Source organism: Rhea pennata, chromosome 2 (genome assembly GCF_028389875.1).
Source record: "Rhea pennata isolate bPtePen1 chromosome 2, bPtePen1.pri, whole genome shotgun sequence".
NCBI classification, from domain to species: domain Eukaryota; kingdom Metazoa; phylum Chordata; class Aves; order Rheiformes; family Rheidae; genus Rhea; species Rhea pennata.
Window position 1 is genome coordinate 126,317,319 of NC_084664.1, and position 14,531 is coordinate 126,331,849.

At 35.7% G+C, this 14,531-nt stretch overlaps 1 protein-coding gene across 2 annotated transcripts in view; it reads left to right on the forward strand.

Annotated features, from left to right (window-relative positions):
* PDE7A (phosphodiesterase 7A) overlaps positions 1–14,531 on the forward strand; it is a 76,141-nt gene that overhangs the window by 48,856 nt on the left and 12,754 nt on the right. For both annotated transcript variants that reach the window (XM_062568204.1, XM_062568203.1), the window contains 2 exons: positions 12,863–13,014; positions 14,362–14,425. In XM_062568204.1, the coding sequence (XP_062424188.1) occupies positions 12,863–13,014; positions 14,362–14,425 (216 nt within the window). The remainder of the gene's footprint in view (positions 1–12,862; positions 13,015–14,361; positions 14,426–14,531) is intronic.

Below are 14,531 nucleotides of genomic sequence, written 5' to 3' on the forward strand. Positions count from 1 at the left end.
ACAATAAGAATTTTTTGGATAATTTCACCTTTTTTCAGTACATCTATATTGTTATAACTAAATATGCTAGTACTACTCGTAATATAAATGTTGCAGTAACCACCACACCTGAATAAACAACAAAAGCGCAAGTATTTAAATCTTATTTTAATGAGACCATTAAAATTTGTGTATTGAGTGTCATCTTAACATATCTATACCAACATTACTTGTATCAGTACAGTTCTGAATATTCTGAACGGAGAGATGTAGAAAGAAGATTTCATGGTAACAAGTGTGGTTGTCGTAAATACATTACGAATAAAAATGAGTGGCAGAAACTATGATAATTAATATTCTGATCTTAACTGAAGTTATTCATTTTTAAAGTAGATCATGATTTAAATGTAAAATTTAAACTCTTCGTTTCTTCAAAAGGTTAGTTTCATAAAATAGGTGAGAAAACAAAGTTTGAAGAGTATGATATACTGAATTCTTCAATAAAGAGGCTAAGGATTCTATCTCAACAGTCCTTTCAACAGCTTGTAATTCTATTGAGTATAGTAAAGTACTCTTTAAAAAACAGCATACAATTTATGAATTATATAGGAAAAATTGACAAGCTTATGTGTTTGACAAACTAATATCATGCTGATGTAGGAAAATAGGTATCAAATGAATTGTATGTATTAGAAAGCAGTCATGTATGATATTTATTGCCATTGTCAAATGAACTGTATTTTTTGTGGTGCTCATCATGTTCTTTCTATTCTGATGGTTGTCCAGCAGGCAAATCATAACTAATAAGGAAAAGGATTTCTCACACCCTTTCTTCTTGCCTCTACTTGTTCAGGCATGGGCATCAGCTTTTAGCAGCATCAACTGCGGTTACTGATGACAACAAAGAATGTTGCCAGGAAGCCCAAAAATTCTTTGGCTAAAACTTTTTTTCTTAAGTCAGCTGCTGTTGCAGTTTTCAGAGTGGCCATGTTATAGCCATATTTTCTGTACCTCAGGATTGTAGCCATTTGCAGTGTTGCTCTCTGACTTCAGACCGCTGCTACTTGTAGAGAGTTTCTTTCTTAGTAAATATTTACTTATAAGAAATAAGAATCCCACCCGGCATCAGAAGCCATAAATGTAACATTATCTATTCATTTGCAGAAATAGTAAAAAAAAAAAAAAAAAAACCCAAGAAACAAACATAACCCCATACTGAAACCAATAAAATCTTTTTTTCTCTCTACAATGCTAATTTAATGCTGGTTGGAGATTCCTTAGTTGTTTTAAACAGCAGAGTTTTAGTACTTTACTGTCAGGCAGGAGGGAGAGAGAAATTGTGGGACTCATATTTGACCTCATTCTTAGGATCCTTATTTTTGTCCTTTGGTAACTCCAGAAGGATTTTGCACATAAAACTAAATGCCTGATAAACGTTCACCTGTATGACCAATAGATGGCTTGTGAGCAGTCTGCCAGCTTCCCATTTCTTTGCTTGGAGCAAAACCTGGACAGAAAGGGTCTCTTCTGCAGCTGAAGCACCTGAATGCTTTCTTTTTTTTCCATGACTGCTGAATACTGAACATCAGTTACGCATGGATATGCCTCTTTCAGGGTGTTTATAAAGTTTCACTGTAACTTTCTTCTGCCGTTGAACAACTTTATTCTGTAATTCTAAGTATTTTGCAATGATCATTGCTTACTTATTTCCAAATCATTAATATGTGTTAAATACACTGGTTATTGTTCACAGTGTTGGCGCATTATTGCCATTTTGTGTTTTGCCTAGCCAGTTTGTTGTTTTGCCATATTTTCTTTTTCTCTCAATGACATATTTGAAGAACTTCAAAGTCTTTTCAGGAAGTCCAGCTACTAACTGTTGACCAGTTCTCTTATTCTAGTATTTCATTGATAGACAAAGAATCCAATGGTTTATTGATAGGTTTGAAGAGTAATTAATTTTAAAGACATTATTTTCAGAAAGCTACTTTTTTTTGTGAAACAATCACTGACGTTTCTCAATTTTGTCTTTATTTGCAACTTCAACTACTATAGCCAATTACCAAAGTAAAGTTTGTTAACATTTTGTTCTTACACTTCTGTTTCTTCATAAGGATTGAAAGCTCAATGTCTGTATTTTTCCTCCCGTTTCTGCATCTTCATTCCAGAATTCCGTAAATGGCACATGAATATTCACGTTCCTAAATTAGTTAGAAGTATTCCCAGACATAACTCCTTTTTAGGAAATTCAATTTTAAAATGATTATTGGAAAAAAGTCTCTTTCTTATTAGAGATAGTTGTATGAGAGTCAAATATGAGGATTATTAAATTAAAAATTTGTCTGATAATCAGACTAAGTTTGGGTTGTAATTTTCCTTTTACCTTACCCACTATTCCAGAAGCCACATTTTGATATGTCATTGCAGGAACTAACCAGAAGAAATAGCTCAATAAACAGATTTTGTTTGAATAGGACTACATGCTGCTGAATGGGGAAAAATAGGATTGTATTCTTCATGTTGGTTGGTAGATGGTTAACATTGGGACATCAATTAGTGGTTATCTGTTACTGTAGACTATAGATTATTTCTGTTTTGGTCCAGAGGAAAAAGCTTAATTTGCTAGCTAAAAGCCACCATTTGTGGAGAGGAGAGAGCAGCCACATAACTCTCCTCCTCAGAAGCTACCTCTTACTTTTAATATAACTGCATGTTTGTAAACAGACTGCACTTGACCTAATTATGTTCAATTTTTTTTTCTTTTTTACATTACTTAAAGATAATAATTCAGTCTGGAATCTTTTGATAGATTATATTGATAAGATACTAATGCAAAACAAAATCTTTGCAGAAGGATTGGCAAATAATAACGTATAAATGTTCTCTGTTTTCAGAAACAGCAAACTGGAAATAAAATTTTAGGATTTGGTTTCTTGCTGTTGAGAGGTTATCAGTAATGTCTGTTGTTGTTATATATGTGCTTAACCCCTCCCACTCCAAATCTCCTGTTGATTAGGTTTGTGAAAATTTTCTAGCATGCAAAACTGAAAAAATACATAAGGTACCCCAACCACTCAGTTTCACCTAAAAAAAAAAATCAGCTGAAATGCCCAGTGATATCTGGGTTACAGCAGTTTATTACAAGAGGAAATGAAGCCAGAAGATCCTGAAAAGAAGAATTAAAATAAAGAATGGCAAAAAGAATTTGGGGAAATGTCTAGTGCAGATGCAACTGAAATGAATACTCTTAAACTTGTTGTATGTTAGGGAAAGATTGTTGGATACAGCCTGGAAGAACTGTATAAAAACACATACTTAAGTCTTGTGGAGAGGAAGCACTTTGTCTTCTGGCCTTTCCTGTTGTGCCTGCATCAGAATAGATAAGATCTTGTCAAAAGGCTTTTAAAATTCTCTGGTACTGCTGTTGTCTGAACATACTTCTGCTGGATGGTGGTAATGTTGCCAACACGTGTGGCTCTACTTTCTGCTTTATAGCAGAATATGTCACATCTGTGAGTTAAAGCGTGTTAGCAATAAGAAGAGTTTTTTTGAGTTAATCAGTGCAGGAATTACTCGAATTTGAGTCAAATTGGCACTAGCAAATTGAGAACTACATACCGGAGAGAAAATAATCTGATAGGAACCTCATTGAGGTAGGTTTTTTTTCTTCATCTCCTTAGTTATGTATGGAGGAGCCTTTTTAGAGAAAGGAAGGAAAGGAAAGTTGAGTTGAGGTGGCTTTTCATTGGTGACAGATAAATCTTATTTCTCTTAGAAACAACAATACAAACATATGAAGAAACTGCAGAGTTTACTTCTGGTGTAAAACTTTCAGACTGCTTGCTTGGAAATTCCAGTTTACAGAACATTTTATCTACTACTCTGAGATCTGGCAGCCTCTGCTGTTCACAATGTGATTTTGAACTTTCTCGTTCTTAGCGCACAGATCATTGAAAAAGACTGGCCTTGGGCAGTGAAGTTAGTCTTCATTAAGATGAAAGGCCAGAAGTCAAATAAGAAAGAAGGAGGGTTCATTTCAAGTCCAAGTTCATTGCCTTAAACAATTTGAGATATCTTTGTGTAACAGCACCCAACTGTGCTTTTGAATATGCTCTCTAGAGGCTGGGATAAAATGAGCGTAGTCCGGATGAAGCTGGATGCACTGTTTTGTTTCAGTAAAACAGAAGAATGACGTAGCAAAATCTTTGTAAGGGTAACTGTTTTTCCTGTTCAGCATTCTATTGTAAATAAAGCTGAATTTTGTGATGAATAAAATCATGCAAGAAGACTTTTGTGTGATCAGAGGTTGAATGAAGCATTCATTTCCCTCCTAAGATTCCAGTACTTAGGAGTGAAATGCTTGTACTCAGGAGATTTCTCTAACGGCTGCCTTTCTGTGAAGGGTGCATTTTGAATTTGTCATCTAATTATTCATAATCTGGATTATTAAAATAATTTTCCTCCTCCATAGGAGAGGAATTTTGACTTTTGTTTAATGCAGTGGATGCAGTCATACGTGAGGAAGTCACAAAAGCCTGTTCACAGAAAATGTTATAAATAGAGCTCTGGCCAAAAAAAAATAAAAAAATAAAAAAAACACAGCTAAGTTAAACTTGAAGCAAAAATATTCCTGAACTTCATTAAGGAAGATTTCAGGGCAAAAGCTTCCAATTAAGAATACAGGACAAGTATTGTATGTTTTTGTCTCTCTCTCTCTCTCTCTCTCTCTCTTTTTTTTTTTTTTTTTTTTTTTTTTTGCTTACCTAGATGGCATTTTTTTTCCCCTACAAACTTCTTTTCAAGTTTCTGCAAAATAGCATGTGTGATTTGGAGTCTTGTACTAGTACAGTTTGGTGGTTTCTGGCTGAGGTGACTTTGACTGTGCAAGAGGACATAGCCACAGAATCACAGAATGGTTGATTTTGGAAGGGACCTCTGGAGATCATCTAGTCCAACCTCTCTGCTCAAGCAGGATCACCTAAAGCATGTTGCACAGGATCGTGTCCAGGCAGGTTTTGAGTATCTCCAGAGAAGGAGACCCTACCATCTCTGGGGGCAACCTGTTCCAGGGCTCTGTCGCCCTCACGATAAAGAAGATTTTCCTCATATTCAGGTGGAACTTGCTGTGTTTCACTTTGTGCCCGTTGCCTCTTGTTCTGTCACTGGGCAGCACTGCAAAGAGTCTGGCCGCATCCCATCCTCTTGACACCCTCCCTTAAGGTATTTGTAGACATTGATAAGATCCCCTCTCAGTCTTCTCTTCTCCAGGTTAAGCAGGCCCCGCTCTTGCAGCCTTTCCTCATAGGGCAGATGCTCCAGTCCCCTAATCATCTTTGTAGCCCTACGCTGGACTCTCTCCAGTAGCTCCATGTCTCTCTTGTACTGAGGAGCCCATAACTGGACGCAGAACTCCAGATGAGGCCTCATGAGGGCTGAATAGAGGGGCAGGATCACCTCCCTCAACCTCTCCGCTGGCAACGCTGTTCCTAATGTACCCCAGGATACCATTGGCCTTCTTGGCCATAAGAGCACACTGGTGTTTCATGGTTGACTTGTCCAGCAGGACTCCCAGATCCTTCTCCCCAGAGCTGCTTTCCAGCAGGTCAGCCCCCAGCCTGTACTGGTGTATGGGGTTACTGCTCCCTCGGTGCAGGGCCCTGTGCTTGCCCTTGTTGAACCTCAGGAGGTTCCTCTCTGCCCAGCTCTCCAGCGTGTTCAGGACAGGCAGCACAACGTTCTGGTGTATCAGTCACTCCTCCTAGTTTTATATCGTCGGCAAACTTGCTGAGGAGGCACTCTGTCCCTTCACCCTGCTCAGCAGGGTCACCTACAGCATGTTAGACAGGGTTGCATCCAGGCGGGCCTTGAGTATCTCTAGAGAAGGAGACTCCACAACTTTGAGCAACCTGTTCCTTCTGTGCTCTGTCCGGATGAAGTAAAGAAGTAAAGAAGTTTTTCCTCGTATTCAGGTGAAACTTGCTGTGTTTCAGTTTGTACTCTTTGCCTCTTGTCCTGTCACTTGGCATCACTGAAAAGAGTCCAGCCCCATACTCTTGACACCCTCCCTGAAGATATTTGTAGACATTGATAAGATGCCCTCTCAGTCTTCTCTTCTCTAAGCTAAACAGGCCCCGCTCTTGCAGCCTTTCCTCATAGGGCAGATGCTCCAGTCCCCTAATCATCTTTGTAGCCCTACATTGGACTCTCATAACCACATTCTAGCTTTTTCATTTCTTCTGAACCTCTCAACTGTGTTCTTCCTGAAAGTGGTTTATTTTATAAATTTTTTATGGTTGACATCGCGTTGGCATAAAATATGTGAGCATTTTTTTTTCATCTCTGTTCATGGTTAGACTTTTCTACTGATAGTTGTACAGCCCTTTAAAGGATCTTCTACTTTGTCTGTCAACCATAGTTTGTTACCCTTCAGTTCTTCCATTTCTTGGGGGGTAGGGGATGAATGGTCAAAATGGATTACTTGATGATTTTGTAATTCCATCATCATAGGACTGGAGAATTTCAGAACACCAAAGAACTGTATTTTCTTGGAAGATGTTATGGAAAAAAATCTAGTGATGGTCTGCAATTTTCCCCTTGCTTTGGGAAAGGAGTTGCTGAACTATTATGTATCATATGTGCTTGACTGTTCTTTGAGAACATCCATATCTTGACTGAAAATGGAGAGACTTCGGGATAACCCATTTTTTGTGATAAAAATACATGTATTCTGATGTTATTCCTCTAAATATTTTGCTTCAGTTGTTTTTTAGTTCAGACTGTGCTCTGGTGAACTACAGATGTGCCTTGCCCAGTCAGTGGAGTCGTGTCAAAGAAAGCACAAAACTAAAGGGTGGCTAGGGTTATGATTCATAAATTGGCAGGAAAAGAGCATATCTTATAAATACTATTTCCTAGTCTTATAATAATTGCAAAATGTTCTGCAGTTCAGTACAGGAGATTCATTTTTCCACTTGCTTAATTTTGTGTCCTTCCTCAGGAAATGTTTACAGAGAGATCTAGAGGAGTTAAAATTCAAATGAATTACAAGGATAGAGACCTTTAGATACTTTTTTTTTCAGTGTTTTCTTTACATTTTTGATGATGTGTTATTTAAGGATTTTAGTAGCATAAAATGACATAGGAGAATTGGCATTTAATTCCTACTGAAGTAGTGTAATCCCTGCACACTGAATGATTTCTCTCAATTTAGCTGTGCTATAGGCAGAGGGATGGACCACAGGACTTCCAGATGTCTCTTCTGACCTAGATTATTCCACTCTTCTGTGGTTCTATAAATAGCTACTGTGATATCTCACTCTGTAAGATCCTTTAGGAAGGGAATTGTCTTTGGTGGTCGTGATTCCCAGCAGTGGCCTTCAATCAGGGAAGATGTGTAGGTACCACCACAGTACCACTAGTAGTTAAGTGTTAACAACTAGTGTTAATTTTCATGAAACTTAACAATATTTTTTGGCTGATTCCAATCAGACAGAAGATACTTCAAAGCCCTATTTATTTCACCACTCTGTAATCCATGGTGTCATTTTCAGTGCTTATTATTAAAAAGGGTGTGTATGAATGTGTGTGTATAAATACATTTTTATGATACTTTGAAAATAGAGTCCGCCTTCATAATTTTTTCTTCTAAGAAGAATTGGGGTTATAGCATCTTATATCCAGGCTCCAGATAGAGTGATTCTAAACAAGAGAGGAAGTATAATAGGGTAATTTAAACAAACTAGTAGTCTTTATTTATAACTTTCAAATCCTTACTGACCTTGTATTTTCCAAATAAAGCTTTAGGGCATTCAGTATTAGTATTCAGTCGTATCTGAAACCACTTTAAAATGCAAATCACAAAAGCAAATAACTTCTAAAGAAGAGCTAAATAACAAGACTCTTTTTTAAATATGCATTTATTAATATAATATGTTTCATAATGGGTTTTTGGGAATAGAGGTGAAATTAGAATGCTTATGGGTCCCTCTAGTGGTGTGAAATGGGAGAATAATACATTTCTTCATAAATATAAAATGATTTGTGTACTGGAAGGCCTTAGAAGTACAGTTCTAGTATTGAATATTTCTTTCAAATCTATGTATTTAAAGGTGATGGGAACTTTCTGATATTACTCCAAGTTTGGTGATAATATCTGCTATGTGAAAATGATAACAAAAAAACAGCTAAGCAAACATGTAGTTGGCTTATTATGGAAAGTTTGCAAGAAATTGCTTCTATAAAGAGAAAAAAGATTCCCTCTTGTTCATTTTTCTTACTGTTTTAGAAGAGAAGCAACTCCTCTGGTGGACCTGTGCGCATTAAACTTCAGTTCTCAGTTCAAATATACAATAATAAAGGCCCATCCTCTCAAATATTCTTCTGTTCCTTTTTCTGTTAATGGCAGTCATATCTAAGATCCTAGGCTAGCACTTTTTATTCATAATAGTAGTAAAGTCAAATAATTTCTATCATAGATAATTTCTTATTTATCTTTTTGATCTGTAACAGAGAAGAAATACAAGGTAAAGTTCTTATCCTGGATATCCTTGTTTTGAGGAGGAACCCATCTGAGGCTGAGGGTCTTGCTGTGTTTTAAAAGAAAGTTGAAATGTTTCACTAGGGTTTAAGATTTTTTTATAATACCCCCCCAACTTGTCATTCTTTCATTCATTATCATTCCTTACTATTCAAAAGATGAAAACAAATCTGAAAATAATATTTTATGCTTTCATAGGCAATGATTTTGACTTTTCCCTAGGTTTTGTATTTTTATTTGAGCATGAGAAAAACAGATATTTAATATCCCTGTGCAGTGCAACAAAATTGCTTTCCTTTAGCTTTTCATGACATGCAATACACTTAATAAAAGACTGGAGGCGGGATAAAGAGATTAAAATAGAATTGAAATCTGTTGCCTTAAGACAATTTCAGTTGCTTTATATCCTTAGTGTACGCATAACATTAATTAAAATACCTGAGATTTATAAACAGAACAATTCATTTTTCTTTATTTTAGAGAGACATTTTTTGTCTCATACTAGCATCTTATTTAAATAAAAATAATTTGAAAGTTAAAAATATGTTGGATTCCAACTTTAAGTAGGGAGCAAAGAGTTAAGAAAGGAAGAAGTCCTAGTAGTGTTGCTACTGATGAGGCACAAAGATCTACAGTTTGTCTTCTGGTTCCTTGTGTCTCAGCCACTTCCAAATCTTGTAGCTTCCTTCTTAACATTTTCAACATCCATTATTTGCTTTCATTTCAGTTCTTAAGGGTGTAAAATGTCATACGTATTTGTTTATTTTCTCTTTCTAGATTGTCCATAGAGTGCCCTTGACATTTGAGCATATAGTCAATATTGCACACTATAAAGGTGTTTAGCACATTGAAAACTCCAAATAAAATGAAGGACGTTGGGGGAAAGTATTTTTATGAAGCATATTTTGTTTTAGCAACCGTAAAGCAGTCTTTACCTTCATCTTGCCATTATAAATATGTAATTGAACCTTGTTTTTTATAAGGTCTCTGAAATTAGGAACAAGTTTCATGAGTCATGATAGAGGAGGTTAGGTTGACAACTTCTTATTAATCATGTATTTAAAAGGAATAAGTTTACTGCTTGTGCCGGGAGGTTTTCATTGCACACACTGCCTCATTGAGTTTACCAGTCCTTCCCATGAACTTGGCTTTGCTGGTCTGCCAGAATTTGGTTTTGGTATCCTTTATGCTAATTCTCCCTCTGAGGAAAACCGTAGGCATGGACACTGTCAGTGTTTTGGCAGCCTACGAACCTCTTTCTCTGAAAGCTAGCTATTTTCTTTCTCAGCCTCCTTTTTAAATTAATTGCCTGTCAAACCTCCACATCTGACTCACCTATCTTGAGCTGTCTTTAGCAAATATTTATATGTTGAAGAGAATAATTTCCTTCAGGATTGGTGTAATCTGCCTGAATAAGGTGTTCTGCAATTGCAGGATCTGGCAGGGCTGTATGAACATCTCTTTTCTCATTTGGAAGTTATGCTAATCATTGCAGATCTACATGACAAAACAGTTTGGCCAAGCTGTTATTATTTACACTCAAACTTGGGATATACATGTGGAATAAAAAGCAGTGGGCAGCATTGCTGGACAGCATTGCTGCCCAGAAAGCTGGAATGAAGTAGGCTTTGTTCTTGCTTGTTTGTATTACACCAGCTGCAACAGTACTTTTTTTAACATGGAGGAGGAAAAATAGGATTACTATGTAAGGGTAGTAGTTTCTGAACTACACAAATTGATGATTTATAGAATTAAAAGAAATTTAAGATGAATGTCTCATAATTTTTTTATGACATAAAGCAGGACTGTACTGCCCAGTGATCACACTTTCTTTGTTGTGGGCTTAGGTGACAAAATCTGTTGTTTTGCTTGTATTACCTCTAGTAAAGGTTTGTAAAAGACTGCTTATGATCAAGAAAAATTGTTTTTATGTCCAAAAGAGTGCTAATTTCTCCTACTAATGTGGTTTGTTTTGATGAGACTTAGAATCTGGATTTTGTATTTGAACTTGGGGACTTCTTAGGTGGGTATCTTCTATTATTTAATTTCAAGCCTTCAGTTCTGAAATTTAGATTTAAAGGGATTGGGTAGAAATTGGGGGGACAGGGCAGATTCTTAGCTGAAACCTTCCTTCTAATAGCAGGAGCAGGTATATTGCATTTCTTTTTTCTTCCTGTGTTCTGTGGGATTGTCTGTGTCTTAAACTGTAAACTACTGATAGCAAATTTGATTAGAAATACATAGAGTAACGCAGCATGACAGAACCTGTTTAGTTGCCTACTGGATGTGAGAATGTTGTTTTATAAGCAAACTTTTATCATGTGGTCCACCTGTTTGCATAACTGTGATATATATGTATTGCTATCAGTCTCTTCAGAAGAAATGTCCTTGACCTTAACTGCAATGACTTGGAAAAAAAATACAGTTGAAGTTGTCTATGTTACCTCTTTGAAATGGTTGGGAACTTTGATGTCTTGGTAAACAGCCTAATGTGTTTCAGGCACGTCTGAAAGATTATTCCAATTTTGGTAATATAAGTACTATTAATGCAGACTGTTAATGAGGAATGTCACTGCATTTTATTTGATGTTGTATGTTACCATAGTTGATCTCAATTCTATTCAAAGACATTTTGTTAGTGTAGACAGGAACTAAATGTATTAATGAGAAGGTGTAAAGCAGTAAGTACATGGAAGCTTTTGCCAGAGTAAGAAATTTTAATTGATAAAGTTTCATCTTAGCTAATGTGGAACCAAACTGCTCTTACGGGAAGTCACTGAAGTTCTTAATTCAGGTTGTTATTAAGCTATTTACTGAGTGGACAACTCTGGAATAACAGGTCCATTGAGCTTTTCTTGTGCTTATCTTTGATACATTTGGAAGGGTCAGATCCAGGGCACTGGGCTAAGGCTTAGAGCTAGAAGGGCACCTTACGGGCTCTGTCCCTTGTTCTGCCTCTGTTGTCGGAGTTATGGCAAGTTTTAAAGGGTTAAAAACTTCATCCATTCCATTTTTTTTTCTTTCTTTCTTTTTTCTTTTCTTTTTTCTTTTTTTTTTTTTTGGTAAAGGGGGAGGGTGAAAGTGCAATTTAGTTTGTTTGGCAAAGAAGCTGCTTAATTGAAATTTTAAATTCTTTATGCTGTTTCTTTTTTTTTAAAAAAAATAATAATTACTTTTTTTGGATTAGAAGTTCTATTTCCAACAGACCAGAGCCTACTTGGGTAAAGTAATTGCTGGTATGTAAAAACTAGTTGGCTTTTTAGATTAAGTGGCTTAATAATTGAGGGCCATACCTTCAGATGTAAAATAACTGCTTCAAACACAGGTTTTAATTTTAAAAATCAGTCTATTTCATCTGTTTCTAATACCTCTTGTTCTCGGAGGGTGAGAGCTTCGTATTTGTATTACAAAGCTGGGCTCATGCTGGTTTTGAGGGTATATATTTTTGGATAAAAGCATGGTTGCATCGATTTCCATAAATGTAGATAATGTCTTAACTCAGTCTTTATTAATGTGACACTATTTGGGCAGAATGAGGAAATATCCAGTTTATTAACTGTTCATTATATAAAATCGCTGCTGGGAGTATAACAAGTGAAACTAATATAATAAGCTAGTATCAGTCTCTTGAATGGAGAAACTGGTTAACTTATTAAGGGTGCAGTAAAATATTTGGACTGTTCTTTGAGAACAGGCTAAAAGCTTTCTGTACCGATTTCACTGTACTGAGAAAGGGAATTGTGTGTGCTGTGAAAGCAGATGCAGTGCTTGTTTTGCAGAGGGGAGCTTCCAAGGAAAACTATCTGCAAAATCCACAAAATCACTTGAAGGTTTTTAAACTTTGCTAGTGCTTTTTAAAAATCTGTATACAAGTTATTTGTGGATGCTGAAAACATTTTTATAACTCCTGTATGTCCATTTGTTGATACTCTGTTGCTTGTGTATATATCTTATGTGATTAGCCAGGAACATGGATTGGACATGTGTACATGAGAGCATTTTTCCAAAAAGAACTTGTTTGCAATACTGTGTTATACAACTTCCATTATAATTCTGTCTTAGCAATAACAGTGTTCCCTAGAATTATATCTTTTAGTTATAATTTATGTATTTGTTTTTCTTCACAGGAAACTTAAGTAGAAAACTTTTGTTTATAAGCCATGGCTCAGTACATATTATTAAGAAAGATCTCTGTATTTGGTGCTGAAAGATTGGATTCACCAATATTGGTATTGGTAAAAATAAATAAATAAAAAGTTACAGTGCCTTTATTTTACCAAACTTCTTTAAATATTCTTTCTGAATAGAAGTATTTCAAAAAGCTGTTCATTTTCTTGTTTTTTCTAGCAAATTCTGAAATTGAGGTGTCTGTGTCTGCAAGAAACGTCAGAAGGTTGCTTAGTTTCCAGCGATACCTGAGATCTTCCCGTTTTTTCCGTGGTATCACTGTTTCAAATTCTTCAAACATTTTAGACGATGATTACAATGGACAAGCAAAGGTTGGTTACTTGATTTTTCTTTCCTAAAGTATGTATGTGTGTATATACATACATATGCATATATGTATACATATACACACAAACACACACACATATGTATATAACAAATATAAAAAACATATATATGAAATAAGCCTAATCTTAAAGTGATTTCTGACAAATTCCTTCCCTTCCCCTCAGGGTTATTGGGAAAATCTTTAGACTGTATGTGGCTAGCATCTTCTAGAAAAGAAAAGTATGATAGCTGTAGTATACCTGTGCTACAGTGAAGTTTTTGATATAGCACCATACTGAGAAGATAGGCAGAATAAAAGAATTGTTAGTTGACTAAGAGGCTAGCTAGGTACATGGAGACCGAGGATGGATAGTGCTGCAGTGAGATCAGCAGGGAATTGTTCACAGGATCCTGAAGACTGTTTCTTCACTCTAGTGAAACTATAAAGAGGGCAAGTATTTATTATAGAACATGCTGACAAGTATTTCTGATAGAGGTAGGGGAAGCAAAGATTGTCACTGTTAATCACTGGTGAGACCTAGAATATTGTTTGTGGTTCTTGTTCACCCAGCTTGCAGAAAGTTCATGTGGAGCAACTGTGAAGAAGTGCTAGTTGGACAAGGTGGAGAGTGAAAAGCCTGTTTCTCAAGAAGAAATTAAAAGCTTGTCTTATGTGTGTAGTAAAACATGTAGATTTATTGCTTTTGTATAAGCAAAACAAGAAAGAGAAATTAAGATAAAGGGCAACACATAAACTGGCCATTAATTAATTGAAAAGGTTAGAAAGTAAAAGATTTGGAACAGATGCGGAGCGTTGGGGCAGGGGTGCGCTAGAAGACATCTTACTGGGTTTAGTGATCTATGCATTTGTTAAAGATTGATGATTATATGAAATGTCAGAGTGTGGGCCTCTGAGAGGTCTTTCCACTTTTTTTTTCTTTGCTAAGTTTGAACACAGTAGAGTTATTATGTTATACTCTTTCCATTTTTCCTAACTTAAAAGAATTAAGTAAAATGTAATTGAAAATAATTGCAATTCAGTGTACAATTACTAAATCAGCATAATTGAAAAGAATTATATCTTTCTTCTTTTAAGAAATTGGCTAAATGATGAAAGGAAAATCTTCATTGAATAGTACTATCAAGACACTTCTTGCATTTCAGTTTGTAAAACTAATTTTTTATTTAAAAACCCTAAAATTTGAAACTAAATTGTAGCTTGAAAACTTTCAGACAAGCTTAATGATTATTTTAAGACTTGCATCTCTCTCTGAAATCTTTAATACTCCTCTGGGCTAGGGGAATATGTAAATATATTAAGAAAAAGGTTACAGCTTTTTGTTTTCTTTCAGTGTATGCTGGAGAAGGTTGGAAATTGGAATTTTGATATTTTTCTTTTCGATAGACTGACAAACGGTGAGTTTACTTTTGCTATTTCAGATGTGTTATATTTCTTTTAGCATAATGTAAGTTATCTCTTGCTCTTGTGTTGTGGTATGTGATTGCTTGCTTACTAAAAAGT